The sequence below is a fragment of the Leuciscus leuciscus genome (genome assembly GCF_965113295.1).
Source record: "Leuciscus leuciscus genome assembly, chromosome: 9".
NCBI lineage: Eukaryota > Metazoa > Chordata > Actinopteri > Cypriniformes > Leuciscidae > Leuciscus > Leuciscus leuciscus.
In genome coordinates this window covers 20326677-20353306 of record NC_138733.1, presented here as the reverse complement: position 1 = coordinate 20353306, position 26630 = coordinate 20326677, and the positions used below count along the sequence as shown (strand labels likewise).

The window sequence follows — 26630 nt, the reverse complement described above, 5'->3', positions numbered from 1 at the left end:
CCGGAGTGTGGAACAATGAGGAAGGAAAACTTAAATAATAATAATAATAATAATAATAAAGAAAACATAAAAAAATATATAAATTATATATTTACTTACTTAATAAATTAATTATATTCTCAAATATAATATTGTTGCCTTTATACAGCCTATTGCAAAACCTAATTTTTCATACAGATTTTTTAATGACATGTCTTGGATTACTTTTTGCTGCAATTTTAGGAGCAACACACTCGTCTTTCATTTTCATACTCTGTCCAGTATAATGTTCGACTGTCTCTTCTACATTACAATGACTGCAAAACCCATTATGATGTTTTTTATTTTATATAGGTTACCATTAAGTCCAGTATGACCTACATAATCTTGTTATAATCGATTCTTCTTTTTTTTCTTAACATTGTTGTGAACACATGTATACCCGTTTTTCCTCTCTCCAACATTTCCTGCTATATATTAATTGTAGCTTTTCTGATAATTGCCTTGGTTTCAGATTTGCTCATGAGAATTGTAATTTCAACTTTATTGCAAATATTTTTCTACTGCCCTGATTATGATCTTCTTTCTATTCTAGATGTTTGGGCTGAGCAATTAATTACTTCTGCTAAGAATGTCAGAAACTGATTTGTGTTCACTATTACAGATTCCTTTGTCACCTTAAAATAATCAAAAGTTCATTATGATCGTTAACATTTAAATAAATGCAAAAGAGTCCATCTTCTCTGCTGTGCAAGAGTCATTCGTGTTGCAACATACTAAATGCCATATGGGGGCGATAAAAGACAAGCGTCTGGAAGCTTGTTATAAGATCTATGCAAGGTTAGCGAAAAAATGCAAATGTGCACTGATTTGCATAATTACTTGTCAGATCTGATTTTGTGTAGAATGTAGATTATACATTCCTTAAAAATAAGAGTCAAAACGTTTTTGTAAATTGAAATAAAACTGAGATGAAACTAAAAAATATTGGATTATAACTGTAGCAAACTGCCTTGCCTTGTCAACTAACTGAAATAAAATAGTTTGAAGTTTAATTCCTAAAGTGACTAAAATGACAGGCTAAGTAAAATTAGAAATTTAGAAATAAAAACAATAAAAGCAGAGCACATTACTAAATGATCAAATTGCACTGCTCAAAACATTACGCAAGACCAAAACATTTCTGATTTATTTTAGTAGAATAAAACAATGCTGCTTCTATATACACGCTTATTTAAGCTATTTTAAAGCATACAAATAATTTATACGACTCAAAATGTTTCAAAACTACCCAATAACACATGTGAATCATATTTTTGGTGGGTAATAAAACGAATAAAAATAGCTGAGGGCTCTCCAGAGCAAAAATGTGCTGCCTCCACACAAAGATATTAAACTGACCACCAAGGAAAACGCTATTGGTTTATCAAAGTCATCCGTTCATTATTAACCATTTTATACCCATACTATACACACAGTTTGCTGGCAAAGTAAAGAAAATGGTGTTGTTGCGTTGATGCAACAAGGTGCAAATTGGTTAAACTGGCTCCACACAAGCAAGCTAATATCGCTAATAGTCGACGACTTGACAGCAACAGCGATGCTTGACAGCCAGCTCTGGGCGAAAAGCTTCTATGAAGATGCGTCGTCAGTGCTGCGTTTCTTGCGTGAAACTGACGCTCATACGCCCCCTTCATTCTGATTGGACAAATGTCACGTGATCAAGTATGGAGGCGTCGTCGCTTAGACGCGTCACTCGTTGATAACGCTAAACTCTACCGCTTGACTTGAGGAACACCATACCGAGAGAGAGAGAGGGGAAAAAAAACAAAACAACGCAAAACAAGGCAACAGGCACCGGTCATACTCCGCACATTTCTGCCATTGCCATGAAATGAGGGCACCATGGGCGCCAAAGAGTCACGGATAGGCTTCCTTTCGTTTGACGAGGCCGTTAAAAGAGGTAAGAGGTTTGAGCTTCAGCGATTAACGGCGGTCAGTCAGTTACGCGGCAGCGCTAAGCTAGCGTTAGCAGCGTTAGCCAGCTAGTTAAGCCCACATATTAACTCTTTCTGCGAGATAACAAGCCTCAACCTGTCATTTCACATAGATGTGATGTTGTTGTTGTAAAAGGCTTGGGGGATGAAGGTGGGGCTGTTTGGTCATGTCTTTGTTTTATTGGTGTAATGTTGTTGTCAGTGGCTCTGTCACAAAACATTGTCAGCTGTCTGCTTGGATTTTTCTGCGTCATATTCGCATTCCCAAGCGATCAAGTTGCCCTAAATCGTCTGAGAGTGGACATCTCAGTAGGTTTTGACACAGTCAATATCTAACTAGCAGCCGACTGGAAGTGTAACTAATCTGGGTGGTGCAGGAGCGTAACGTTACACACTGACAAACAGATTTCACTAATCTGTCAACATTTCTCAACACCTCCATAGTATTTATCATGTAGCCTATCGCACTTTATCTCTCCCTAAGCAGACAGTGGAAGTGTATTTCCTCGCACATAGAAATCTGATTTTTTTTCTAACAAGTCATTTTCTTCCTGTTTACCTTCAGTTATTATTATACTATTTGGTGTTACTTTTATGGATTTGGTGATTTTATGGAAGTGAATGTTCTTCTAAAATTATAATTCAATAAATATAATTATAATTATGTATTTTTAATAAAGGCCTGTTTATAAGGCCAATGACAGCTCCTATCAGCTGTAAGTGTTTCCTCATCAAGGTTAAAACAAATAAGTGGATAGTTCACCCAAAAATGAAAATCTTTAATCATGTACTGTACGCACCCTCATGTTGTTCCAAACCTGTATGACTTCTTTTTCTTCTGTGGAACATAAAAGATGTTTCGAAAATCTTTTTTATTTTTACAATTTATTTATTTAGTCTATACCATGAAACTCAATGGGCACATTCTGCAAAATATCTTTCTTTGCTTTTTGCAGAAAAAAGTCATACAGCTTTGGAATGACATGTGGGTTAGATGATGATGTAATAATTTTCATTTTAGGGGTATTTATCCATTTAATACTGGTGGGAACCAAGGATACATTTTGAGAATTGGTTATCAAATCTGAATATTGATGGGGACTGTCTATGGTGGTTAACATCTAGGGCTGTGCGATATGGACAAAAAAGTACTGTCAATATTGCGATTTTAATTTTAATCATGATTTTGAAGCAATATTTCCTTACATACTGGTCTGTATAATTTTTTTGGAAGCTGGCTTTATTGATGATATTTGCAGGCACCATATCTTTGCATGAATGATACGTGACGGCATCAGTTATTTATTTATGCATTTTTGAACTTTTGTATGTTGTGCTGTTCGCAAATGCCAGTATTATCGCTGCCATTTGTTCACCTTGTTTGGAATTTGCCATTGTTATTCTATGTAATGTCTACTAGATGGACATCTTTAACCATTGCAATTGCATCTCGCGTCTTTTGCCGTATCTCACACATGACACAGCATTTTACATTGCGCTCAAGGTAAAAGATGTTAAACTTTAAACTTAAGACCTACGTCTCGTGTTTTTAACTGCAAAAATGCATTCTTCTGTGTGAATGGCCCCGACTTTGTTTTGCCACAACGATAGTTTGACAGGTCTTGTAAATTACCTGGCTCTATGATACATCATCTCTCCAGTATCCAAAACCACGGATGTAGATTTATTTTGGCCAGGTCATGATCCTGCCCTGAATTAACCTTCCTTGTTTCTGCGCTAGATTTAGGTGTACTGTATTCAGATTGCACACTGAGGAGCCTAGTGGAAAAATCGTGCTTTCTGCGGTTTAGAAATCGCACACGATTTCGATTAATCGCATAGCGCCGTTACCATCCTCTCTCTCATTAGGCAATATTCGCATGTGTTGAAACATTAAGGTGCAGTCATATTTACCATTGATCGACAATTTTTCACTGGCAAAATCCAGTCATTTCAGTAGGAATCCATGCAATAGGGAATTCTGCATAAGAGTGAAAGATTTACTGAGGCAGATTTCGCAATTGGTTCAAACTGGACATGCAGATTCTTGGCGTTTACCAACAGTAAGCTTTACATATTGTTTGATTTACATATGTGGTTTCAAGAACCAGATGCATTTACACTTGTCCAGTTTCGTCTGGAATACGTGTCAGGCACTCCTGAAGTGGTTTGAGTGATTGGATTTAAATCCGTCTCAAATGCGTTTCGGAGGGCATTTACACCTGGTCTTTTCATTTTTGCCCATGAAAATGAACAGAAATTTCGCTAATGTGACGCTTCAGAGTCATACTCTTAGATTGGTTATTTAATGTTTATGTCAGTATACTCTTGATTTTTATCTGGCAGTCATAATCACCTTAACTGCTCCAGTGACCTGAAAATCAGGCTGACAGGCCTTGATGCTGGTATGTTTATGAGTGTCTAATGATCGGGGTGTTGAGAGCGGACACTGGCACCTGAGATCAAGTGCGTCAGCAAGCATTGCTTATCTTTCCCCACCTTGATGAATAAGCAGAATTTAGCTGTTGCTTTGCATAGGCATTATTTGCATTTTTGTTTCTCTTACTAGGAAACCACAGGCCAAGATATATCCTGGCCAAATCTGAAACAGCTATTGAGGAATTTAGTTTTGTCTTGTCTCTTCATCTTGTTGACATAATTGCTGACATAATGTTTCCCAAGCTAAATAGGGCCTCTTGCGAGTCACCTGAGAGTGTTAAAGGGTTAAAAGATTGTGTGATTGTATCATACGGTTGTGTGTGTGTGTGTGTGTGTGTTGGTGGGGAGAGGGAGTTAGCTGGCCCTAAGCCCGTTAGCAGAGGTAGAATTACCCTAATTGTTTCAGCTGCATCCACACTGTGGTGGCACATTTATTGAAGCTTTTTGTGCCATGCTGCCCAATAGCCAATGTTGCTGACATCACTTCATCACAATAACGTAGTGTTAAAGGGGAATGGCATTCATGTCAGCATTTTATTGCTTGTTTTATTAATGGCTTGTTCTCGGTCATGTAATAGTTGTTCTTAAATCCATCATTGTGCGTTATAGACTATATTGAAATAATATCCAGGCTCCATTTATTTATTTTATATGTATGTATGTATGTATATGACCCATCCCTAGATAGAAATAAATATATTTTTCTTTAAATATTGTCTTAAAAAACATTTTATGATGTTTCCAACTAGAAATCTTACATCCGTAATGCGACAGCTGTGAATTCATAAACACTTTTCCAGGAAAATGATGACACATACGTGATCAAAAACAAAGAAGAACTGTTGTCTTAATTTAGGCTATTAATAATCCTACTGTGTTATTCTTGAAAAGGTGTGGATTGGAATCATCCATAATATATAGGCTAGGCTACTCGGATTCATTAGTATGTAATTTGAAGTCCAGTGATCATACTCAAAGGTTTTCAGTGGCTTTCATCTATTGAACATTCAATATACTGTTCAGTATTATAAAGGAGCTTCTAGTGTCCCAACCCTGTCGTATGTAGCCCACTGATACTGCTAGCCTTATGGGGAGCACAGGCATTCCCCTGTCAGCTTGACAGAGAGGGTCCTCTGAGATTCCAGGCTGTCGAATCCATCTGAGATAATTAAGTCTCGTCTTCAGGAATTCATGTTTATTTATGCTGCCTACCTATAAGGGTCAGGCGTCTCATTTGTACTCAGGTCGTCCTTGGAGTCCTCTGCCTAGAATGTAAGGTTGCCACCACCTACAGACCTACATCGTTGTAGCTTACTGAGAACTCAAAGTAGGTCATGTTTCTGGGTAATGGCACACTGAAATTAGTTTTACTGTAGGATACAGTGTATCCTGCAGGCATTCCATCAGTAACTCAGAGCTTTATGGATCTAGCTGTCTCTCCTCTGAGGGGAAGCTCTCTGACTGGACGAGGAAAGGGAAAATCAAAGAAGCTGTGAATGCTTTAGCAGTCTTTTGCTGTGCTATTTCAAAGAGTAGACCTGTCACTGAATTCCCCAGAGCAAGAACACATTTGCATTTCCTCATTTCTTTTTCATCACCTTAACGTGAACACTAGTGAATGTGTTCCTTCGTGTTGGAAAAGGCTGGTGTATTTTTCTTCTTTCTGGATACTTTTTTTGGAGAAGGGTTTAAATAAACAATTATTGAGTCAGGTAGATTGTAAGTGTAAGCAGTGTTATTGAAGAATAATGGAGTCAGTATAGATAAGAATAGGTTACTTTGCCTCACCATAAATACTGTGGCTCATAAAAAGGAGATCTTTAACTAGCCCTTGTAGGAAAGTGTATTTTAGTCTATCAGTGACCTAATTTTTTCTCCAGTATTTTATATGTATTTTTTATTTTACTTTTAAACTTATAATATAAAAGTAAATGACAGTAATTATTCAGTAAATTTAGTTAACTAGGCTAATTCCAATGTTTAATGCATATTTTAATAGCTGTACTGTTGTGTTTCTCCCTTGGGAAACGTCTTATGGTTTGCATATGGTACTTTGGCATCTTTGGAGAGAGCAATTTGGGAATTGCTTAATAGAATTGTCTTAATTGTCTTGTAATGACTTCAAGAACTGGTCAGGAGTTCTTCCTGCACATGCACAGAAAATGTCTCCACTCCAGCATTCAGCATAGTCATTGTCATTGCCTTTTCAGTGGAACATCTGGTGCCATGATTGTGTTTATGATTTTGGGATGTTGTTCACCTCATCCAATGCTTTTCTCCCACAGATCATTATACAGAATAATTATTCTCGCTCCATGTCTATTAAAATGCCTGTGGAGAGACTGCAGAGATATATTAGAGAGCATCTGCTGACCTGTCAACTTTGAAACATCTCAGATGCAGTGGTCTTCTCCACGGCCATGTCTGTGCATTCTGTATCACATGAAGAGAGAGAAATCTCATTGACCGCCCTCACCTTTCCCCCAGCAGTGTGTCTTTGACTATAGATTGTGACCTGGGAGAATGGATGTCATTTGAGTATTAAAAGTTTTCTCCTGCTTTGTAAGAAAATCAACCTTTCTTTAGTCCTGAGGAATTTTTATGACCCTCAGTGCTCTAAACTGTTTTCTCAGGCTTGTCCCTATCACCCTCTGTCAAGTCTAGGAATATCCACAGTCTGTTTCCTGTCGTCATATCTTCGCAACACAGTAGTCCCATTTCTTCCTGGTATTATGAAGACTGTGAAGTGCCTATTGAGAAAATGTGCTGTGATTACTGATAGAGCCATATTTTGGCAAGGCCGATATTTGGTTGTATTGAGGCCTAAAACATTAATAAGTCTAATATGGTAATGTGGTGGAAAAATGGCAAGTAGTTTCATAAAACTCAGACTTTGGGAGGAGGCGTGGTGTATCTTATTTTTCTTTTTTTCTTTTTTTTGTTGCAATTTTAATAAAGAAATTTTAACCTTCACTTAATTTTAAATGGCACAACTTTCACAATGTCAACTTTCCAAAAGTATTGGATGTCAACTACACTTGTAGGATGTAAACAATGTTTCTTTCCATTGACTCATTGGAATAACCTGTTTAAGTTTGTGCTTTGAGCTTTTGAATATCCTCATTATTTGTCTGTAGTGATTTTATGCAATAAGGTGTCCTCAACATCCTGATATAGACGTCTTTTTTTTAAACGTCCTTACAAGCATTGTGTGTACGAATGCGATTCTTCTCTCCAGATCCTTGATACAGCTCATGGAGTGTTCCGGCTCAAAGTCTCACTTTTGTGCTGAAATTGTTCTTAAACAATATTCCGTCTGAGGCTTGTGTGTCTTTCAGCATCACTGGTCACATCACAATGACATGCCCTCATACGCTCAGCACTGACCTACCAATCAGAGTTTACCCTTTACTGAAACTCATTGCCATATAAGTGAGAAATGAAGGTGCAGGTATGATAATTAGAGGGGAGAAGTGGGAACTTTATTGTTTACAAGTTCGTGTGAATGTTTTACTGTAAAATATGATTATCTGAAGTTGTAAATAAAACAAAGATTATTTAAGCATGTTTGCCAAGACAATAACATTAATTCAATGTCTTACTTGCCATTGCTTCTTTGTAATTGTTTGGGAAATTTACTAGCAATGTCTGAGTGAAAATTGTCTACACCCATTTTTCAGTATAGGTCTATTTTTTTGTGGCAGCATAATCTTACAATTAAAAAGATCAAATTTAAAAACAAGATGAAACCAATCTCCTAATTTTCAGCCCTTTGTGATGTAGTCCAATTTATGAACAAATGACTTTTAATATGAACCAGTTCTTTTTAGTGAATCAAAACATGTAGAGCAACCAGTGTAGTCCAATTTATGAACAAGTGACTCTTATGAGCCAGATCTTTTAACGAATTATGTTTAAAAAAAACTTGAATGAGTTTAGGCCTATGTTTTACAGTTTAATGAATCCTTCACTGAATGAACTCATGGAATTAGTCAGATGCGCTTATATATCAACATTTGACTCATCTACACCGAACCGCAAGTTATCATTACTTTCAGTGACGTCTGTTTCAAAATTAAGCAAATTTTGTGTACTTAAGGTTTGTAAAATTTTAATCGGTACTGTTTGTTCATATGACATGTTCTTCATATGACATTTGCAACACATTTGTTATAGTAAACACTATTCTAATTAAAAAGGCGTTTTAGGACAAAAAGGGCAGGAAAACATCAGCTGCCGTATTGTGACAACACCATAAGAGCCATCAGTGCTGAAAAATGGCTCCAGTCGCTCTCCTTCAATGATATGCTAACAACTGTTATTACAATGGAGTGGAGTGGCATTTGTTGCATGCTTTTGTTGTGGATGTACTATGTGCCACCTAATTCCAAGCATTCTTAAAGGGATAGTTCACCCAAAAATGGGTGTTTTTTGTTTGTTTTTGTTTTCTGCAGTAGAATAGTAAAGAAGATTTTTAGCTGAAACCAGTGTTCTTCGGTGATTCATATAGTGCAAGTCACCGGCTACCGTCACTTCGGGAGTACATATACAGGCAAAACAAAATTAACACCCATGGCTCCTGATGATACAATGAGGTCTTATAAAGCGAAAGCATCGGTCTGTGCAAGAAACTGAACATTATTCACAATATTATTACCTGTAATCCACAGCAGCCTTGACAAACAGCAGTCTGCAGCGCAAGCTTCCTGTCGCATTATGATGCTAAAATCTAAAAAATCAAAAAATCTTCTTTACTGTTCTACTAAAGACAAGAAGTCACTTACATATTGGATGGACTGAGTGTGAAAGCAACATTTTTTTGTGACGTTTTGTTCACGCATCAACAAAAAACGAGAATAAAATCGATAAATTAATATCGTCAATCCAGAGCTAGTGTCCACACACAGCTGACATGTTTCACTGTTGTAGCTTATCCACGTTTAATGTGTGCATGAAATAGATGCTGAACACAGTCAAAACGTGCCATCTGAGAAGTGCTATTTAAACGTCTGTTTCAGTCACTGATTTTGAAACCGAAAATAGCTGTTTCGGCCAAATCTTTGGTTGCCGAAATTTCCGTTGCATCCCTAATTTCGAAGTCAAAATCCATTCTGTTCTTTCAGGAAAGCATTTCTGGAAATATCCTGGAAAGAGCATGGTATCTTGGCCCTCTGCTCTTGGCCTTGATCCTGTTATATGGATGGGTCGAATAGAACAGTGCTGTGGTTTATGAGCAGGTCTGTGATGTATTGTGCTAGGCAGTACAAGGCTATGAGTGGAGAGAAGCAGCAATGGCCTCCTCTAAGTGTCTGGGTTAAATACAGGCTGCAGAGGCGGTGATGTTTTAAAAGGGATGAGTGTGTGTGTACGTGAGAGAGAGAGAGAGAGAGAGAGAGAGAGAGAGAGAGATGAAAGCACTTGCTGTAGTCCCTCTCTGTCATTATAACTCAACATGCTCTGAGCTAGAGGTAAGAAATGTGCAAAGATGGCAATGACTTTGACTTATAAGAAGTTTGCTCAGCACTCAGAGCTACCTATCTCAGACCTAAGGCCCTGACATGAATTTTCTGCTTAAAAAACTGCATAACAAGTAAATGGAACGATTAACTGCTAGACGCCAAAGAGCCTTATGCTCACAAGGTTTTTGAATGGGTTATCAATGCGTTAGGCTATTCAGCAAGGATGCATTCCAATAGTTTAGTATAAAACAATGAACCTCTTTTTGAAGTAGTTTTTATTAAAAACCACCTCATATCCTGTACAGCTTTTTGACAGCTCTCCACTGTGTTCACAGTTACCGATGTGGAGCTCAAACGTCTGCGAGATGCCTTCAAGAGGACCAGTGGCCTGTCTGTCTATATGACCCAGCAATGCTTCTACAGGGAAGTACTGGGCGATGGAGTGCCACCAAAGGTTGCAGAGGTGAGTCAAGCTTTAATAAAAAAAAAATTACATTTCAGTGCCGTGTCTTCATGTTTCACAACAGTTTTGTGCTTGTTTGATCTGTCCCCCTAGTTTATTTATGGCAGGCTACAAGTAGTACATATTTGAAAGGCCATTTACTGTACCTTTGATGGGTTTAGATTATATTTTCTTTATATTTTGTGCTCAGACTACATCCTTTAGTACATGATAGTCACAAAAACATACATTAACTTGGTTACAGTTCCCCAAGGTTGATTTTGTGCTTTTTTTATGCTGCAGTTTGACTAAGCTATTTCCCTGTTCGTGTGTAGTTCTGTTTTGGTTTGCTGATGCTCTAAATACCCAAAGTCATGTGGTTACCACTTGTAACCCAGAGAAGCACTAACTGAAAGGGTGGGGCTTTATGGTAAAACACCCTCACACATCATCATCTGACATTTAAATACTTCCTCATGACCTGACCGCTGTAACCATGAGTTCATGTGGCCCTCTACCTGCCTCCTGTATTTTACAGTCTGATATCTGTGAGATGAATCATACAGATATCCCCCTCTATTTCAGCAGAAACCTTTCTGGTTCATACTTCTTCTACTTGTTGTCATAGGAACTAGTATTTGCATGCCAGTGTGGCTGACTAGTTATTTTTGTCTCGTTTCTGTGTGGATCTCAGCCAGTTTTATTGTGAAAAATGTATCGGATCAATACTCTTAAGATCGCTTTAGAAAGGGGACACTTCTCTTTGAAGTTTTAGTGTCATTTAAAAGAAGTCCTTAAAACCGATGGAGGCCTTTAACAGGACTTGACTCTAAAGTCATGAATCTTTCGTCAGGTATTATGAACTTTCAGTCCTGGCTGCAATCCAATTAAATTCTTTCAGCTGAATAAAACTGCCACTCATCCGAAATTGCATAGTTATGCATATCTCTTTTCCCACAAGCTTGTACAGTGACTTATCCTGATTTTTGCCAAATACTTTGATGCTTTTATTGAGTAGGTTTATTACTAAAGTGATTCTTTCTAGCACTCTACACATTCAAATGTCACATTCTGTGCTGGTTAACAGACCATTTGCTGGATCAAGGTTGAGATTTTCCTTACATTTACACCTGGGGCCAGTTGCATAAACATAGCCATGATGTTAAAACTGTGTCTTAAAGGGATAGTTCACCCAAAAATTCAAATTAGCCCATGATTTACTCATGTCATTCATGTCATAGTCATTCAGCACTTTATGTGTCTTGTGTCGACATGCCCCATGGAAGAGAGGGGTGGGTGAGCAGTTGCTCATTATCATTTAAAGAGACATGCACCGAAACGGGTCGCTGTGAACAGAGCTGTTTTTGAGGAGGTAAAAAGGGTGTTGTTTTACACAACCATTGAGGAATTTTAACCAAAGTATGTTACAAACTTTACATGAAGACCCTAAAGAATAACTTGTGGAAAATGGGCATCCGATGACCCCTTTAAGAACTAGAATGACCAACTAGCAGTTAGTTAGGGGTTATCAGTCTTACTTTTCGGTATCAAATTAGACCAGTCTGTTTTTATGTGACTGACTTAAATTTGATGACTAACTTCTAAGCCTAGTCTTAGCAGTTTATGCAACTGGCCCCTGTACTCCACTCTGTCTAACCATGATTCAAAATCGATATATTATTCACTTAACCTACGTGCACCCACACATGCGTATAGATGGCAGGTAGTCCATGCCTGCGCCCGTGGGTGATTAATCTGCTGGCTGCAGGTGACATCTTGCACTGCGTCCATCACCGGGAGGCACAGTCAGGAGGAACCCCGAGCTCCCAGCTGCTCATTTTGTCGTTGGGATAAGTGGATTGGTTCCCCTGAATTCAGCTCGCAGCAGGCCAGCCAACACCATACGTTGATCTTTAGAACCCAGCCTCATTAAATCCCTTGCAGCATCACACACTTTTCCTCCCACTTCCTGTCTGTGCTCTAGTTGATCATTACCTCCACCTTCAGTCGCTCAGTGTTTGTATTACATCAAAGGGCAATGATTACATGCTACGGAAGCGTGCTACATTATTCATTATGAAAGCTGCTTCTGTGTTTGTGTATATTATGTATTTGTACAATGTAGAAATAAAATTAAGCCGTTCTGTGTGCCACAACTAATTTCTATAATGCTTAAACTCCCAGAAGATAGCCAGAAAACAACAGTCTGTATTAGCAATTAATTTGAAATAGCCTACTTAATCTATGAATCAAACAGTCAAATCCCATAGCAAATGCTGCTGAAAAATTTGGTCATATACTTCGACCAAATTTTTCAGCCGCATTTGCTATGTTCAATGTTTATTGATATGAGCATTGTACAGTAAACTTAATTATTCAGTTAATCAATGTTTACAAATATAGACATATTTAATAAAATTAACTGAATCGGTTGGTACAGCAGGACCAGTAAGTACAAACTCAACATAATACGGTAAATAGAATTCAGAAAGTTATGACCATATGTCACCAATGTTAAGATGTTGATTCTTGTGTATGGAAAGTATTTTGACGTGTACTGGCTACTATATTTTTTGATATATACACTTTTCAGAATGTATTTTCAATTGTAATATTAATAGGACAGTCATTTGGATGTAGCCTTTGTAAAAATATAATGCAAAACATGCATGTGAAAAAAAATGACTGGTATCTCCAATGTCAACAAACAGCAGCAGCAGTATTGTTTAGTCAACTATTCATGCACTTCTCTAGTTCTGTCACAAAAGATCACATTCATGCAGTAAACATATGATGTGCTGTCAGAGCAGAATACACACCAGGGTCATCACAGTGGTGCAGTGACTTATGTGTGTAAACAGCCCTTAAGAAATGAATGGGTTCACACATACCAATGGCCACCCAGCATGAGGACTTTACATAAAGCTTTAGAAATTAAAACAATCAACTAAATGTGCCATATGTGAAACTGGAAGCTTTGTGTGGTGGTTTCATCATAGAGGTGTGAATCTTCACTTGTCTCACAATTCGATTACGATTGGGGTAACGATTTAATTATAAAACGTCTTTTTCTACAATTCTTTTATTAATAATCACAATATAGTTATTTTTGTTATTTTATCTTTCTTAAAAATTAGAACAAAGTTGCAAATAACAAATACAATACAAGAAAGAAACAAATGTTCTTTTTTTTCATTTTACAACTATTTAACAAAACATTCAGGTATGAAATAATACAGAAATTGAATAATCAAATATAAAAATAATCACACTTTACTATTACAAAGTCTTTACTGTATTAATTACACATTAATTGATTATTATTTAGATTATTATTATTTAATATTGATTATAATTGATATAGGTAGGAAACCAAAAGGCCCCAGACATAAGTTTTGTTTTGTTTTGTTTTGTTTTGTTTTGTTTTGTTTTGTTTTGTTTTGTTTTGTTTTGTTTTATTTATTTATTTGTTTGTTTGTTTGTTTGTTTATTTATTAAAATATTTATTTTATTTTTCACTTTTCTTTACTTGCTTGTTTAATAAATTAGTTATAAACGATATAATTAGCGAGTACGAGTATAGTGGCCAGTAAATTTAATATCATACATTTAGCTTGGAAACCAAAAAATCCCTACCAATACATTTTGTTTAGCGCTAGTTTAGTTTATTTATTTTTGTTAAATACATATATTATGTATTTATTTTTTGTACTGTTTCGCTTAATTTTCATTTACTAGTTTGTTTTATTTTCTTAAATAAATAACTTGAATACTTTTAGTAAATTTACTATCATGCTTTTAGTGTAAAGGTCACAGACATACATGTTTTGTTTTATTTATTTATTTATTTTAGTTATAGTGCTTTAAGTAAATAAATATTTACTAGTTTTATTTATTTTTATATACTGGTTTTATTTATTTAGCCGTTTTTCTATTGTTCGTCTTTGTTTTAATCCACGAACATGTTAAGTGAATGTTTTGTCAAAAGTTCCTTGACAAGTATGGGGAAAAAAGTGAATTTTAGACCCTGCTCAGCAGTGAAGCTCCAACTTGTCAGTCAAGACTCATTTGAACTTGAACAGTTGGAACTTTTTCTAGTACATTTTTCTTATTAGCCGCAGAGTGCTAGACTGTTTAGTAGGCATCAGGGGGTGTGAAAATTTTACTTATATGTGGTGTTATTGGTAAGACATGGTGTCACACCAGGCGTAAAAGTGAATTATTGGGTGCATGATGTCTCTGTGAAATAGAAACAGATCAAAAACTGGAAGAAAAGCATTTTACTGCTAACCCTCCTGCTGTGACATATTTTGCAGGGATATTTTTTTTTGTTCATTTATGTAGCCCTGCAGTGTGGGCTGAGAGAGAATGTAATGTTTCCTCTGTATTAAACTAAATGTTGTCAGCTGATTTATGGGGAGATATGTATCTAGGGTGCATTATTATCATTAGAGTCTGATGTTTCTCTGAATCTCAGCGGAAATCAAAGGTCTGAGATGACGGCTAACACCAGGCTGTCTGTCTTAAGCTTTTTCTGTGTCAAACATCAATAGAATTCATAGTAGTGTACTGATGGGAAGTAATGACCTTCTTTGTTGTGTAACTAATTATAAATACACGTTTTCTTTAGTTGCATGGTGTGTTGTGTGACCTTGTCCTGTAAATGCCTGCAATAACTTTTTTCCAACCTGTTTTGCTATGCTATAAAATTTATTTTACGACCTAATTTTTATTAATAATCATCATTATCATTATACTGAACTGAGTATGTTATTGTCATATGTGTAATCTGTGTATATTTCACTTTATGACCTTTGCATAACCATTATGTGCAATACAATGCATAATTTCCTGTGTTCTGTAGAAAGGGGCATATACACTGACAACTAAATCATTGGAAGTTGCCAAATGTCTGAGATTTTAGTTTTTAGAAAACATTACTACTTGACTGCATTATCCAACTATATTAGGTGGATAACTACCTGCACTCCCATTAGTAGTTTCTGCTTCATTGCTCAATTGCATTAAGTTGAGTTCAATGGTAAAATTTAGCTCGGTGTCAATGATCACTGCAGGTCATCTGAAGACAATGTTATTTGAACGCAGAATTAAATGCTGATCAATTGTGTGCATTTTAAGGGGATACATTTAATGTGCATTCTTCCTTCCTTTCTCATCTGTTGTAGGTGATCTACAGCTCTTTTGGTGGCACATCTAAAGGGCTACACTTCAACTACCTGATTGTTGGGCTGGTTCTGTTAACAAGAGGACGCGATGAAGAGAAAGCCAAATGTAGGTGTACAGAGGGGCACATGCAGTCCACTCAACCCAACCTTTTATATTTTTAGGGGTTCAAGTGCGTAGCGCTGAAACCCTATTGTTATTGTTAATATTCCCATGATGCAGCATTCTCCGTCTAAAACTGATCGGGCAGACCGAACCGTAAGTCGTAGAGGCTTGAAACTTTGAGGGCTGGTAGTGCTCACACCGCCTACAACGTCACCAAAAGGCGCGCCCCGAACGGCCTGACGGGGGCGCTACAGCGGCCAAAAGTACGACCTCAAGTGTCTAAAATCGTTGTAATCCTTGGCTCATGGCTGACAAAATGTATGAAGGTAATAGAGTAGCAAAACTCGAGAGCACGTAGATGTGAATTTGAGAACTTTTACAATAAATATTCGTACTTGTGCGTGAACATTTACACTCACAGCTCCAATGTGAAAACCTGTCAAATAAAAATCTGAAGTTGAATGTTGAAATTTGCAGACTCGCAGACAATAGTCACAAACCTGTATTCTGAATCTGAAGCTGCAGACAAATAGTCACAAATGTGTAAAATGCTATTCACAGAAATACAATGACAGACACAATCTGCTTTTCTGTAGTATGCATTATTAGCATGGTGTTTAATGAGTTTGATAATATCGTTTATTTCTTTTAATATCAGTCCAATGCATTACGCCATGTTAGCGTTTCAGTGCACGCGGGTTTTGTGACATCATCGCGTACAATAGAAGTCCTCTTTCACTGGCTAGGCGCCAACCAATAAAACGTCTCCTTTGAACACCCCCGCTCCCGCCCCCCTTTCTCTCTCGCCGTCACTGAGTTTCAAGTGCACAAGTTAGTTTTGCACCTGATATATCGCGAAAAAAGTAGCAAAAGTCAAGGTGCGAAATTTGAAATTGCAGTGACAGATTTGAAAAGTTGCAAGTGCCTAATTGAGGTTGTACTGCGAATGTGAATGTAAGATTAAATGCAAATATATATTACAAGTTTGTGTCTGTCATTGTATTTCTGTGAATGGCATTTTACACATTTGTGACTATTTGTCTCTAGCTTCAGATTCAGAATACAGGTTTGTGACTATTGTCTGCGAGTCTGCAAATTTCAACATTCAACTTCAGATTTTTATTTGACTGGTTTTCACATTTGAGCTGTGAGTGTAAATGTTCATGTACAAGTACGAATATTTATGTACAAGTTCTCAAATTCACATCTACGTGCTCTCAAGTTTTGCTGCTCTATTACCTTCATAAAAATGCATGCCTCGGATTTGCTCGTCACCCTGTGAAAATTTTCGGGTATTTGTTTTTTTTCCAAAAACCTACTTTTGCGAACTAGTCCTAGGTTTTTGGCCCAACCGGAACCAAACCAGTGCAGCAAGATTCTCTGGAGTCTGATTGTCAATAGTTATCAAAAAAAAAGTGGACATTTAGGTTCACGGTCCCTAAAGGCCGCCAAAACGTTCGAAGTGGGTGGAGCCACTTTTACTAAATTGGCTATAACCCGTAAACGGAACGAGATATTTTCACCAAACTCAGCACACCTATGTAAGAGCTCATTCTGTGGTCGCATGAAAAAGGATGTGGCGACTGGCCACTTGGTGGCGCTACAACTGTTAAAAAGGTGTCAATTATGTATTTCTATGGCAAATCCCATGAAATGGCTGAAAGCGGCCCTCTTCCTGCCTAATTTGCATACAACCTCACAAAATCGGGAGTTTGCATACATCACGTGATCCTAAAGAAGCTTGGAAACTTTTATGCACGTTGGGCCATTGGTGGCGCTTTAACTGTTAAAAAGGTGAAAAATGCTCTATATTATCCTATGCAAAATTACATTGAAATGACTGAAAAATGGTCTTTGCGCAGAACTTCACCAAATTAGCTGAGCATGTGCGTCATATTATTCTAAAGAAGCGTGAAAACTTTTACGGAGATTGGGCCATCACTAGAGGTATTACAGTTTAAAAGGTTAAACGGACAGTATGGAATTTTTCGCCACTAGGGGTCGCTAACCTATTTACAATAACAAAGGCGTAGTTTGATGACGCAACATTTGCTAAGAATTATGGATCTTGTCGTCAACGTCAAGCCGACCGATCTAATAATGTTTATGGATGACTGAATACATCGATGCTTTTATCATGACTGTGATATGAAGCAGTTCGGGATTGCTAAGAGACAGGTATCAGCTCCACACGCGACGCGAGGAATATAAAAGGAATATGGACATTTCATTCTACCGAACTACACGCAGAATTACTACTCACAGGTCAGTTTATTAGACAAATTAAACTTGTGAGGTAACGCAGCGCTGTTTCACTTGGTCTAACATTACACTAGCACACTAAACTGCATTTGAATGTGTTGAAATGTATTAGTTAGTTTTGGCAGAACCAAACCACTACAGAAATATTCTCTGGAGAGTGACTATCAATAATCATTATTTTTCTTTTTGAAATTTCAATTCACGGTCGCTAAGGGGAACCAAAATGTTCGATGTGACCATGGCCACTTTTTACTAAAACGGCTATAACTTGTGAACGGAAAGAGAGATTTTTGCTAAATTCGTGGCGCATGTTTATAAGCTCAATCTGAGGTCACATGAAAAAAATACAACGATTGGCCACTTGGTGGCGCTATATCAGGGGGAAAAAATCCTGAAAATGGCTATAACCGCACCCAACCTTTAGTCCGATGAAAATTGGCATGCAGTGTCTTTGTCCAGGGTGCCATGATGGTCTATGAGAACATTGGCGTATCTCAAAAAACTCAGTATGCGTCATCGGCACAATGCCCTGAAGGAGCCTGAGAAGTTTTAAGCCAGTGTTTTTCACGGAAGTGACCTCCTTAGACTCCTGAATCCTTGCCAAGTCCAACGATACCAAACATGCCAGGTTTCACCTTATGGTTTGTGTAACGGTGTCATTTAGCGCTTAAAAAAACTTGCGATTATCTTCGAAACCGTTAGTCCAATGGAGACAAAACCACCACTGGAAATTTGAAAACATAGGTCAATAGCTAAACAATAACGACCAAATGTCAAAATTTTGATAGGAACTGACAAAAAAATCAGATCAATGGATAATTTTTATGCTCTCATAATAAGTGTCTAAACTTCAAAACGAAGTTAGATATTTACAACAAATTTGACACACATTTGTATGAGCACACTTTGAGGACACCTAATAAAAGTGGTGGAGATCAGGCAAGACATGGTGCTTTAACTGTCAAAAAAACAACATATTTTTCCTTAGTAAATTGCCTGTATTGGCTGTAAATGGTCTTTTCCATCTATGATGTAAGTGTATTTGTTTATTTGGATCCCCATTAGCCACTACCTAGGCAGTGGCTACTCTTCCTGTGGTCCCAACAAGTAAAAAATACAAAACTGCATTTAATCAACAATAATAAGAAGTCAAGTCAATGAAACATACTAATCCAACATTCATTCCAAATATCAAAATCAACAATTTACTATATATTGTGCCATTAAATGTTCCTTTAAATATTTTTTTTAAACTAGTTTTTCTTGTTAAAAAATATGTAATATCAATGGTAAACCATTCCATATTTTCATTCCCACTATATTTTACAGTGGTTTTCGAAACAGGAAATAAAAAACATACCTTTTATGCATGCCTGGTGTTAAAATTATGACTAGTACTACTATACCAAAGTTGAGAGTACAGGACTTTAGGAACTCTAGACACAGAAATATTCCTTATAAAACAAAGCAGAGAGACAATCCTTTACCAGTGCATTCTTATTATATTAGCCCTTCTATCACAGTTTAAAGTGAGTCATGTCGCTCTGTTCTGGACTAATTGTCATTTTTCAATTAGTCATTTTTCAATTTTTGTCTTTACTTGATGCACTCGACCACACCACTGGGCAATAATCTAAGCAAGAACAGTTGTTTGCACAATTTTAGAAATACAGTGTTGTGGTAAAAAGTTTCACATCTCTTAATAACTGACAAACCTCTTCCCATACTTGCTACCATATTTTCTATCTGTTTTGACGACCACTTCAGCCTACAGTCTAATATAACTCCAAGAAGTCTTATTTCCTCTACCTGTTCAATAGGCACACTCTTTACAGACAAATTTAACTTTTGATGCAATCAGCTTTTGATGCAATTTGATGCAAACACAATGCTTTTGGATTTTATCAAGTTTAGAACCAACTTATTATTCCGTACCTACTTTATGACCAATTGTATTTCCTCATCCAAAGCAGTAGACAACTGCTTATTTGATGTTGCAGGTAAATATAGGTATTCCCTAGCATATAAATATTATATAAATATGCTAGGGACTGCAGATGAAAATTAGCCTGTATGGCTAAATCTGGCATATTTACATGTTGGACTTTGTACTCATGTTGATTAATGTGTGTTGTCCCTTTTAAATAAAGAAATCAATCAAAATCAATAATGTTTTATTATCTGCATACAACATGACTGTCCATGCACACTTTAAAACAAGAGGAAGATCATTGGTCTTCCTTGAGGCACACCACATTGCAACTATTTCACATCTGAATGACTTCCATTATAAAATACACATTGTCCCATTAGACAGTTAACTTTTAAACCAATGTACAGTATGAGAAGTAAATTTATAACATTTCAGTTTATCCAGCAATAATTTATGATCCAGTACATCAAAAGCTGAGCTAAAATCTAGCAATACTGCTCCTACTAAGTTATTGTCATCAATCTGTGCTCTCTCAATATGCATGCTGGAAATTAGAGAGTAAATTATTCTCCGCAAAGAATAATATCATTTTCAATACTTTGCTAAGAACTGGTAGCAAACTTATTGGTCGACTATTATGACCATTAAAACCCAGTGCTGCATTTTTCTGTAGATGAATAACCTCTGCATCTTTCCAAGCTAAAGGAAAAATCCCTTTTTTTTCTCGATACTGATATTAAAGATGTGGCAAACTGGTTCTGCCAAACAACATTTCTTCTCTTAATTTATCAACTTTATTTATGAAAAAATCATTACAATAATTTCCAATTTCATATGGTTTAAAAATAGTTAAAAATGAGTCACCTGTATCAATAAAAGAAGGAATTTGACTTGATTTCCTATCCATTATTTAATTGAGCGTACTCCACATTTTTTTACAATCATATTTACATTCACTTATTTTAATTTTGTAAAACATTCTTTTCTTATTCCTATTAATTTTATTTATTTGATTTCCTAATTTGCAATAGACGTCCCAATCCTCCTTGTTCCCAGTTCTGTTTGCTGTACCCTTTGCCACATCTCTCTCAAACATAATGTTTCTCAACTCATTAACAATCCATGGTGCCCTAACTTTCTTCACTGTACATTTTTTTCATAGGTGCATGTTTGTCCACCAAAGGGTAAAATAATCTTTCAAATGCTGACAATGCATTATCAGGATGAACTTCCTTATAAACAAACATCAATCCAACATACGCTATTTACGTCTGAACAAAATGATTCTTGACTGAATCTCTTATATGATCTTTTATAAATTACTTTTGGTTTCCTAAGTTTTCTAAGTGTTTACATATATTTTTACGCATGTGCTTAAAGGCCTTAAACCGCTTGAACCCCGATAAATGCTGCAGCTTTAATTTTTTTGTATTGTAATTAAATCTTTGTTTGATCATTTCTGTCATCATGCATTATAAATTACTCTTAGAATTTAAAGCATCAGGTCTAAATAGCCTTGTTCTGCCTTACACACGTGTGTGTGTATACAGTATAATGTTAATTTGTCACAGGAGATGCCCGAGGAATTCCATTACAAACATCAGTCTAAACAAGCACACCTCAGGCTCAGCATATTCAGTCATGCAATGTTATTCAGCTTTGTTTAGCTCTGTGTTTCTTTAGTCAAACTTGTAGCTGCATAGTTCACAGTCTGATATTCTCCATAGATGTGGTGTCTACTCTGGAGTGTCACACTGTGTCCTTGACAGCTGTGATTGATGTAAGGGTGCGAGACACATTGCCTGCTAGACTCTGATAAGGTGTGTGTGCATTAACCAGCATGTCCTCTGTATCCACAGACATCTTCAGCTTGTTCGCCAGTGATTCGGGAGCCTATGTGGTCCGGGAGGATGTGGAGAACATGCTACGTTCAGTGGATGGGGAGGTCCCGCCCTCTCTTAGGAAGTGCTTCACGGAGGTCAGTACAGGAAGACTCACCTGTGTTATTTACCTCTCTCTCACCTGCTTGTCAGTAACGACTTCTCAGACCAATCACCATGCCTTCCAGCCACATGGTGTTCAAGAGATATATTTAGATTTTTCTTATTGAAAATGACTCATTTCACATTATTATGAAGATAAGAAATTAAACTGCATTTATATGATCAAGTTTATAGGATCATCATCATCAAAAGTCAAGCAATTAAAACTTTTAATCTAATTAATTACATGATGTACTGATTAATTGCAAATTAATCACACATCAAATTTGGTTGAGAAATTACCCTCAAAAGATCATTTAAATGTATTATTGTGTTAAATGAGAAAAGCATTTAGGCATTACAAAAAGTAGCTCTAGAAAGAAATATTTTTTTGATTCAACAGAGAATTAATTACACAAACTTTTAGGCTACAATTATTCAGAAGCTGCATCTAAAATGGTATAATGTAGTAGGGGTGTAACGGTACACAGATGTCACGGTTTGGTACATGACTCGGTTTTGGGGTTCATGGTTTGATACGAGTTTGGTACAACAGGAAAATGCAACAAATCCTCAAAGTTTCTTTTCATTTATTTTGAACAGACAATAGTGCAAATTTGTTCCACCTAGCGGCATTTAGTCCCCCTTGAGGTAGTTGGTACAGTACAGCTTACTTTAGTGTATTAAGCAGTATGCGGATGCACATTGTTTAATATTACGCTTTTTCAAGAAATCATGGAAAGATGAGCCAGAAGGAGAAAAAGTGCCATCTTCATCTGTCTACTTCACCTTTCCAAGAGACCGCGAGTGAAGCGGCACCTTAGACTTCCCATTTCCAGGACTCTCATATTTCATCACTGGACTGTAGTGAGGTTTCCATGACACAAATCGGCACGATGGCAAATGTCTCATTATAACAGCGGAAACAAATTATAGCTTAAATGATGGTCATACAGATGACCAGTAAGACATCATTCGAAACTGTAAAGTGTCTATTTTTGTTTGTGTACACTACACTCACAATAAAAACAAAACATTGTGCTTTTGTAAAATAAAGAAAACAAACAGGTTGCCGCTTTCTATTGTCCCGGTTACCTTTCCATGAAGTTAGTGGAGCGCGTCACAATAATTAACCGAAACTCAGCGTATTCATGGATTTCATCCGGTCCCTTTCCACAGGTGTATTAATCAAGCACAATGCAGTCTGCATTCATAATCTAGGTGCTTGATTTTATACACCTGTGGAAAGGGACCGGATGAAACCCATGAATAGGCTTCTAGCAAGCTCTTGCATGCAATCTGAGCTCTTGTTTTGGGTTGGTGCATAGATTCTCTTCTTCGTCTGCTCTTTTTCCTGTTGTGGCGGTTAGCAAACATCATTGCATTACCGCTCGCCCCCTTCTGGATTAGAGTGTGGATCGCCATGATGGTTCGGGACGAATACACGTACCGTTACACCCCTAGAATGTAAATATTTTGACAGACCAAAACAGTTTGGTTACCAACATTCTTCAAAATATCTTAATGTTCCACAAAGGAAAGAAAGTCATACAGATTTGAAACGACATGAGGGAGAGTAAATATAAATAAACAGAATCCCCAAAATATGAAATTTTTTTTTTTTAAATGAAATTTTACTCTAAATAGGAAACTAAAACTTCCATTAGGTGTCAGTAAATGTCTCAAGTCATTGAGTCATTTATTCATTCAATTAGTTCAAACAGCTGATTCATTCATGAATTAAGTAAATGGTAGGCCTGTCACGATTATGAAATTTGGGTGACGATTAATTGTCTGCAAAATAATTGCGGTTATGCCGATTAATTGCCCGTTTTAGGGCTTTGGCGATTAATTGCCCGTTTTAGGGCTTTGGCGATTAATTGCCCGTTTTAGGGCTTTGGCGATTAATTGCCCGTTTTAGGGCTTTGGCGATTAATTGTCTGTTTTAGGGCTTTGTCATAATTTTTTTGTGTGCTTCATTCATTAAATAATTGTGATGAATTTAGTCCTTTGTAAGTTATCATTTTGCAGTGTAAGATTACAGTTTACACCTTTAAATATTAAATAAATGTATTCAATAGCTATGACAATTTTCTGCACCGTAATTTTATGAAATCTAAACCTGTTGATAAAAACAAATGACAAATTACTATTAGTACTCTTATAAAATTAATTCATGTATTAATTACATTTTATTTATATATATGAATGTAAAGAATCATATCAACATTGATAATAATAATGTTTCTTGAGCATCAAATGTATGTACAGTATGTGTGTATGTGTGTGTGTCTGTCTGTCTATCTACACACTATACACAAATAATATACAATTAAATTATGCTATTTTAAATGTATTGTGCAGCTTTAATGGGGCAACAAGATATGATATATACGAAAGAACAGAACAAGATAGGCTTTTAATAATCTTACAGTGCAAAAAAACCACGAAAATATGAAACACTTCAAAACAGAGCGGCACAAAGCACGTATGCGTTTCGCGGGTGCAGAATGATGTGCTCAAAGCAACATAGGGTCACTGCGCATGTAAAACTTCACTGCACAAAGCAAAGAAATGTCGAGCTCACAAATCCTAGGGTATATCTGTCCAACAGTTTATTGATCGTTTGTTTCTTCACAGTTTTAAATTCCAGTTATTGTGCGTTTGATGCCAATTCATAGTCCTTGTGCTGTGTGTGATCTAACAGGCACACGGTAGCGAGTCGTTTAGAAACAGCAATTAACTCCAGCAAAATAAAATAATTTTATGCAAATCCACAGCCCCTTTTCTACAGATCAAATATTATAAGGTAAATATATCATATTGGTGAGAGTTTCCTGTCGTAACCGGACGAGGCGCGCTGTTTGAATGCTGAATGGAGAATGATTGACAGCTGCAGAGGAGGGAAGACGAGTTTCCGTGAACTTTAATTTAACGATGTAAATATATTTCTGTCCCTCACATTAAGCTATGGAATGGCTCCAGATGACTTTGAATATATTGCTGGAAAACTTAATTAGTGCTTGTCTATTTCTTTTGGTCCATGACTCCCTTGTGCACCTGGCCTATAAAAGAGCGCAATAATCGCGGTTGTCTAAAACAATCGCGGTTAGATCAAATAATCGCGATCAGACGGTTATTTAATTATCGCGACAGGCCTAGTAAATGGCTCTCTTTATGAAACGGCTATTGAATAATTAGTCCAACCGAATGATTTGCTCAAAAGGCGGATTCATTCAAAAACGAAACACCGCTGTGTGTTTGGAGACGCACAACAGTTCTGCTCTGGCTTTATAGGTGATATCTTCCTTGGCAAAATTGAGCAAAAACAGACAATATTGTGTCTAAAATATAACAAATATTAATTGCTCATTTATTGAACTGTTATTTAAAATAAATATCGCATTTGCGCTCAAGCTATTCGGTATAAAAACAGCACTCGTGTGATTTTGTGCTAATTACTTGTGATAAAAATATGAGACAAAAAATCATATAGGCCAGGGCATTTTTGCCCCAATATCTTGAATTGTTTCTGAAGGCTACATCATGCAGTGACCTGTTGCCCTGCATCACATTAAATGTGTTAAATCGCTGTACATACTTTTTAAATCGACAGCCCTAAAATAAGAATTTCCAGAAAGCATACACAAATAACAGCTTGAAGTGTATGTTAATGTGGTAAGATTACTTTTTTTTTGTGCAATATTCTGATATTTCACAAATTAAATGACATAAATAAGACAACTTGGATTAAAACATGGCTATAGTCATGTCATCTTTTGGATTTCAAGTCAATAGAAATGCAGGCTGCTTTCGAAAGAAATGTGTGACTATTTTGTTCACTGATAAATGGATTACATGCCGATTTAAACAATCTTTGTCAGACACTTCTTTCATTGATTGCCAAATTCTATATATACAGTACCTTCTGAACCGTTGGCCCTATTTAAACTTGTGTTTACTGAGAGAGCTTCCTCTGTATTATAGCTCTAATAATAAGCTTAAAAGGTTGACAGTGCAAATGTTGCAGCCTACAAGGTCACGTAATATGGCTGTGACTTACATTCCTCCCCATTTCTCTATTAGCTCTTCTTCCAGTTACACTGTTTTCTCAGCCTTCGTTCGTCCTGCATCACTTTTTGATTTAGGGGAAAGCCACCCAGTGCAGCACTTTAGTTGGTTATCCCTTGGCAGTGGCTCAAAGACTCTCTCTTATCTCTTTACCCAAACCACTCACACAAATGTATCTGCATACAGCAGAAAGAATTCAGTTCATATTAATAATTAGAGAACTTCCCCTTCGCTCAACAAGGGGAAGCAGCAGTCCCAACTTCTCAGTTCTGCACTGTTTTGTCATGCACTTTATATTGGTCATGGGTTCATTAGAGAATTGTACTCAGGTGATTATTTATAGTGTTTCTGTCTGTTTCTGTCCAGGGAGAGAAAGTGAATTATGAGAAGTTTAAGAGCTGGCTCCTGCTGAATAAAGATGCTTTCACATTCTCCCGCTGGCTGCTGTCAGGTGGCGTGTGCGTCACGTTGACCGACGACAGCGACACACCCACCTTCTATCAAACCCTGGCAGGTGTCACACACTGTAAGTGTCACTATTCTCTCGGGGTACTCTCTGAATACTTCCTCTCAATACACTTTCAAAACTATGTCTGTACTCTTTGAATACTCTCAGTCTGGGTCCGGAAGGATTTTTCTCCATTCGTTTTCTTCATAGTGATTCAAATTATTATAATTTTTTTATATTTTGTGCTAAGCCTTGAATTAAACCACATCTCTGAGGATTGATTTGAAGTAAAAAAAAAAAAAAAAAACATTTTGAAAAAGAGGAGGGTA

At 36.7% G+C, this 26630-nt stretch overlaps 1 protein-coding gene across 2 annotated transcripts in view; it reads left to right on the top strand.

The window, feature by feature from the left end:
* The first annotated feature begins 1740 nt into the window (after positions 1 to 1740).
* usp32 (ubiquitin specific peptidase 32) overlaps positions 1741 to 26630 on the top strand; it is a 49980-nt gene continuing 25090 nt past the window's right edge. For both annotated transcript variants that reach the window (XM_082178786.1, XM_082178785.1), the window contains exons 1-5: positions 1741 to 1942; positions 10210 to 10337; positions 15503 to 15608; positions 21660 to 21778; positions 26220 to 26379. In XM_082178786.1, coding sequence (XP_082034912.1) covers positions 1885 to 1942; positions 10210 to 10337; positions 15503 to 15608; positions 21660 to 21778; positions 26220 to 26379 — 571 coding nt within the window. In that variant the 5' untranslated portion in view covers positions 1741 to 1884. The remainder of the gene's footprint in view (positions 1943 to 10209; positions 10338 to 15502; positions 15609 to 21659; positions 21779 to 26219; positions 26380 to 26630) is intronic.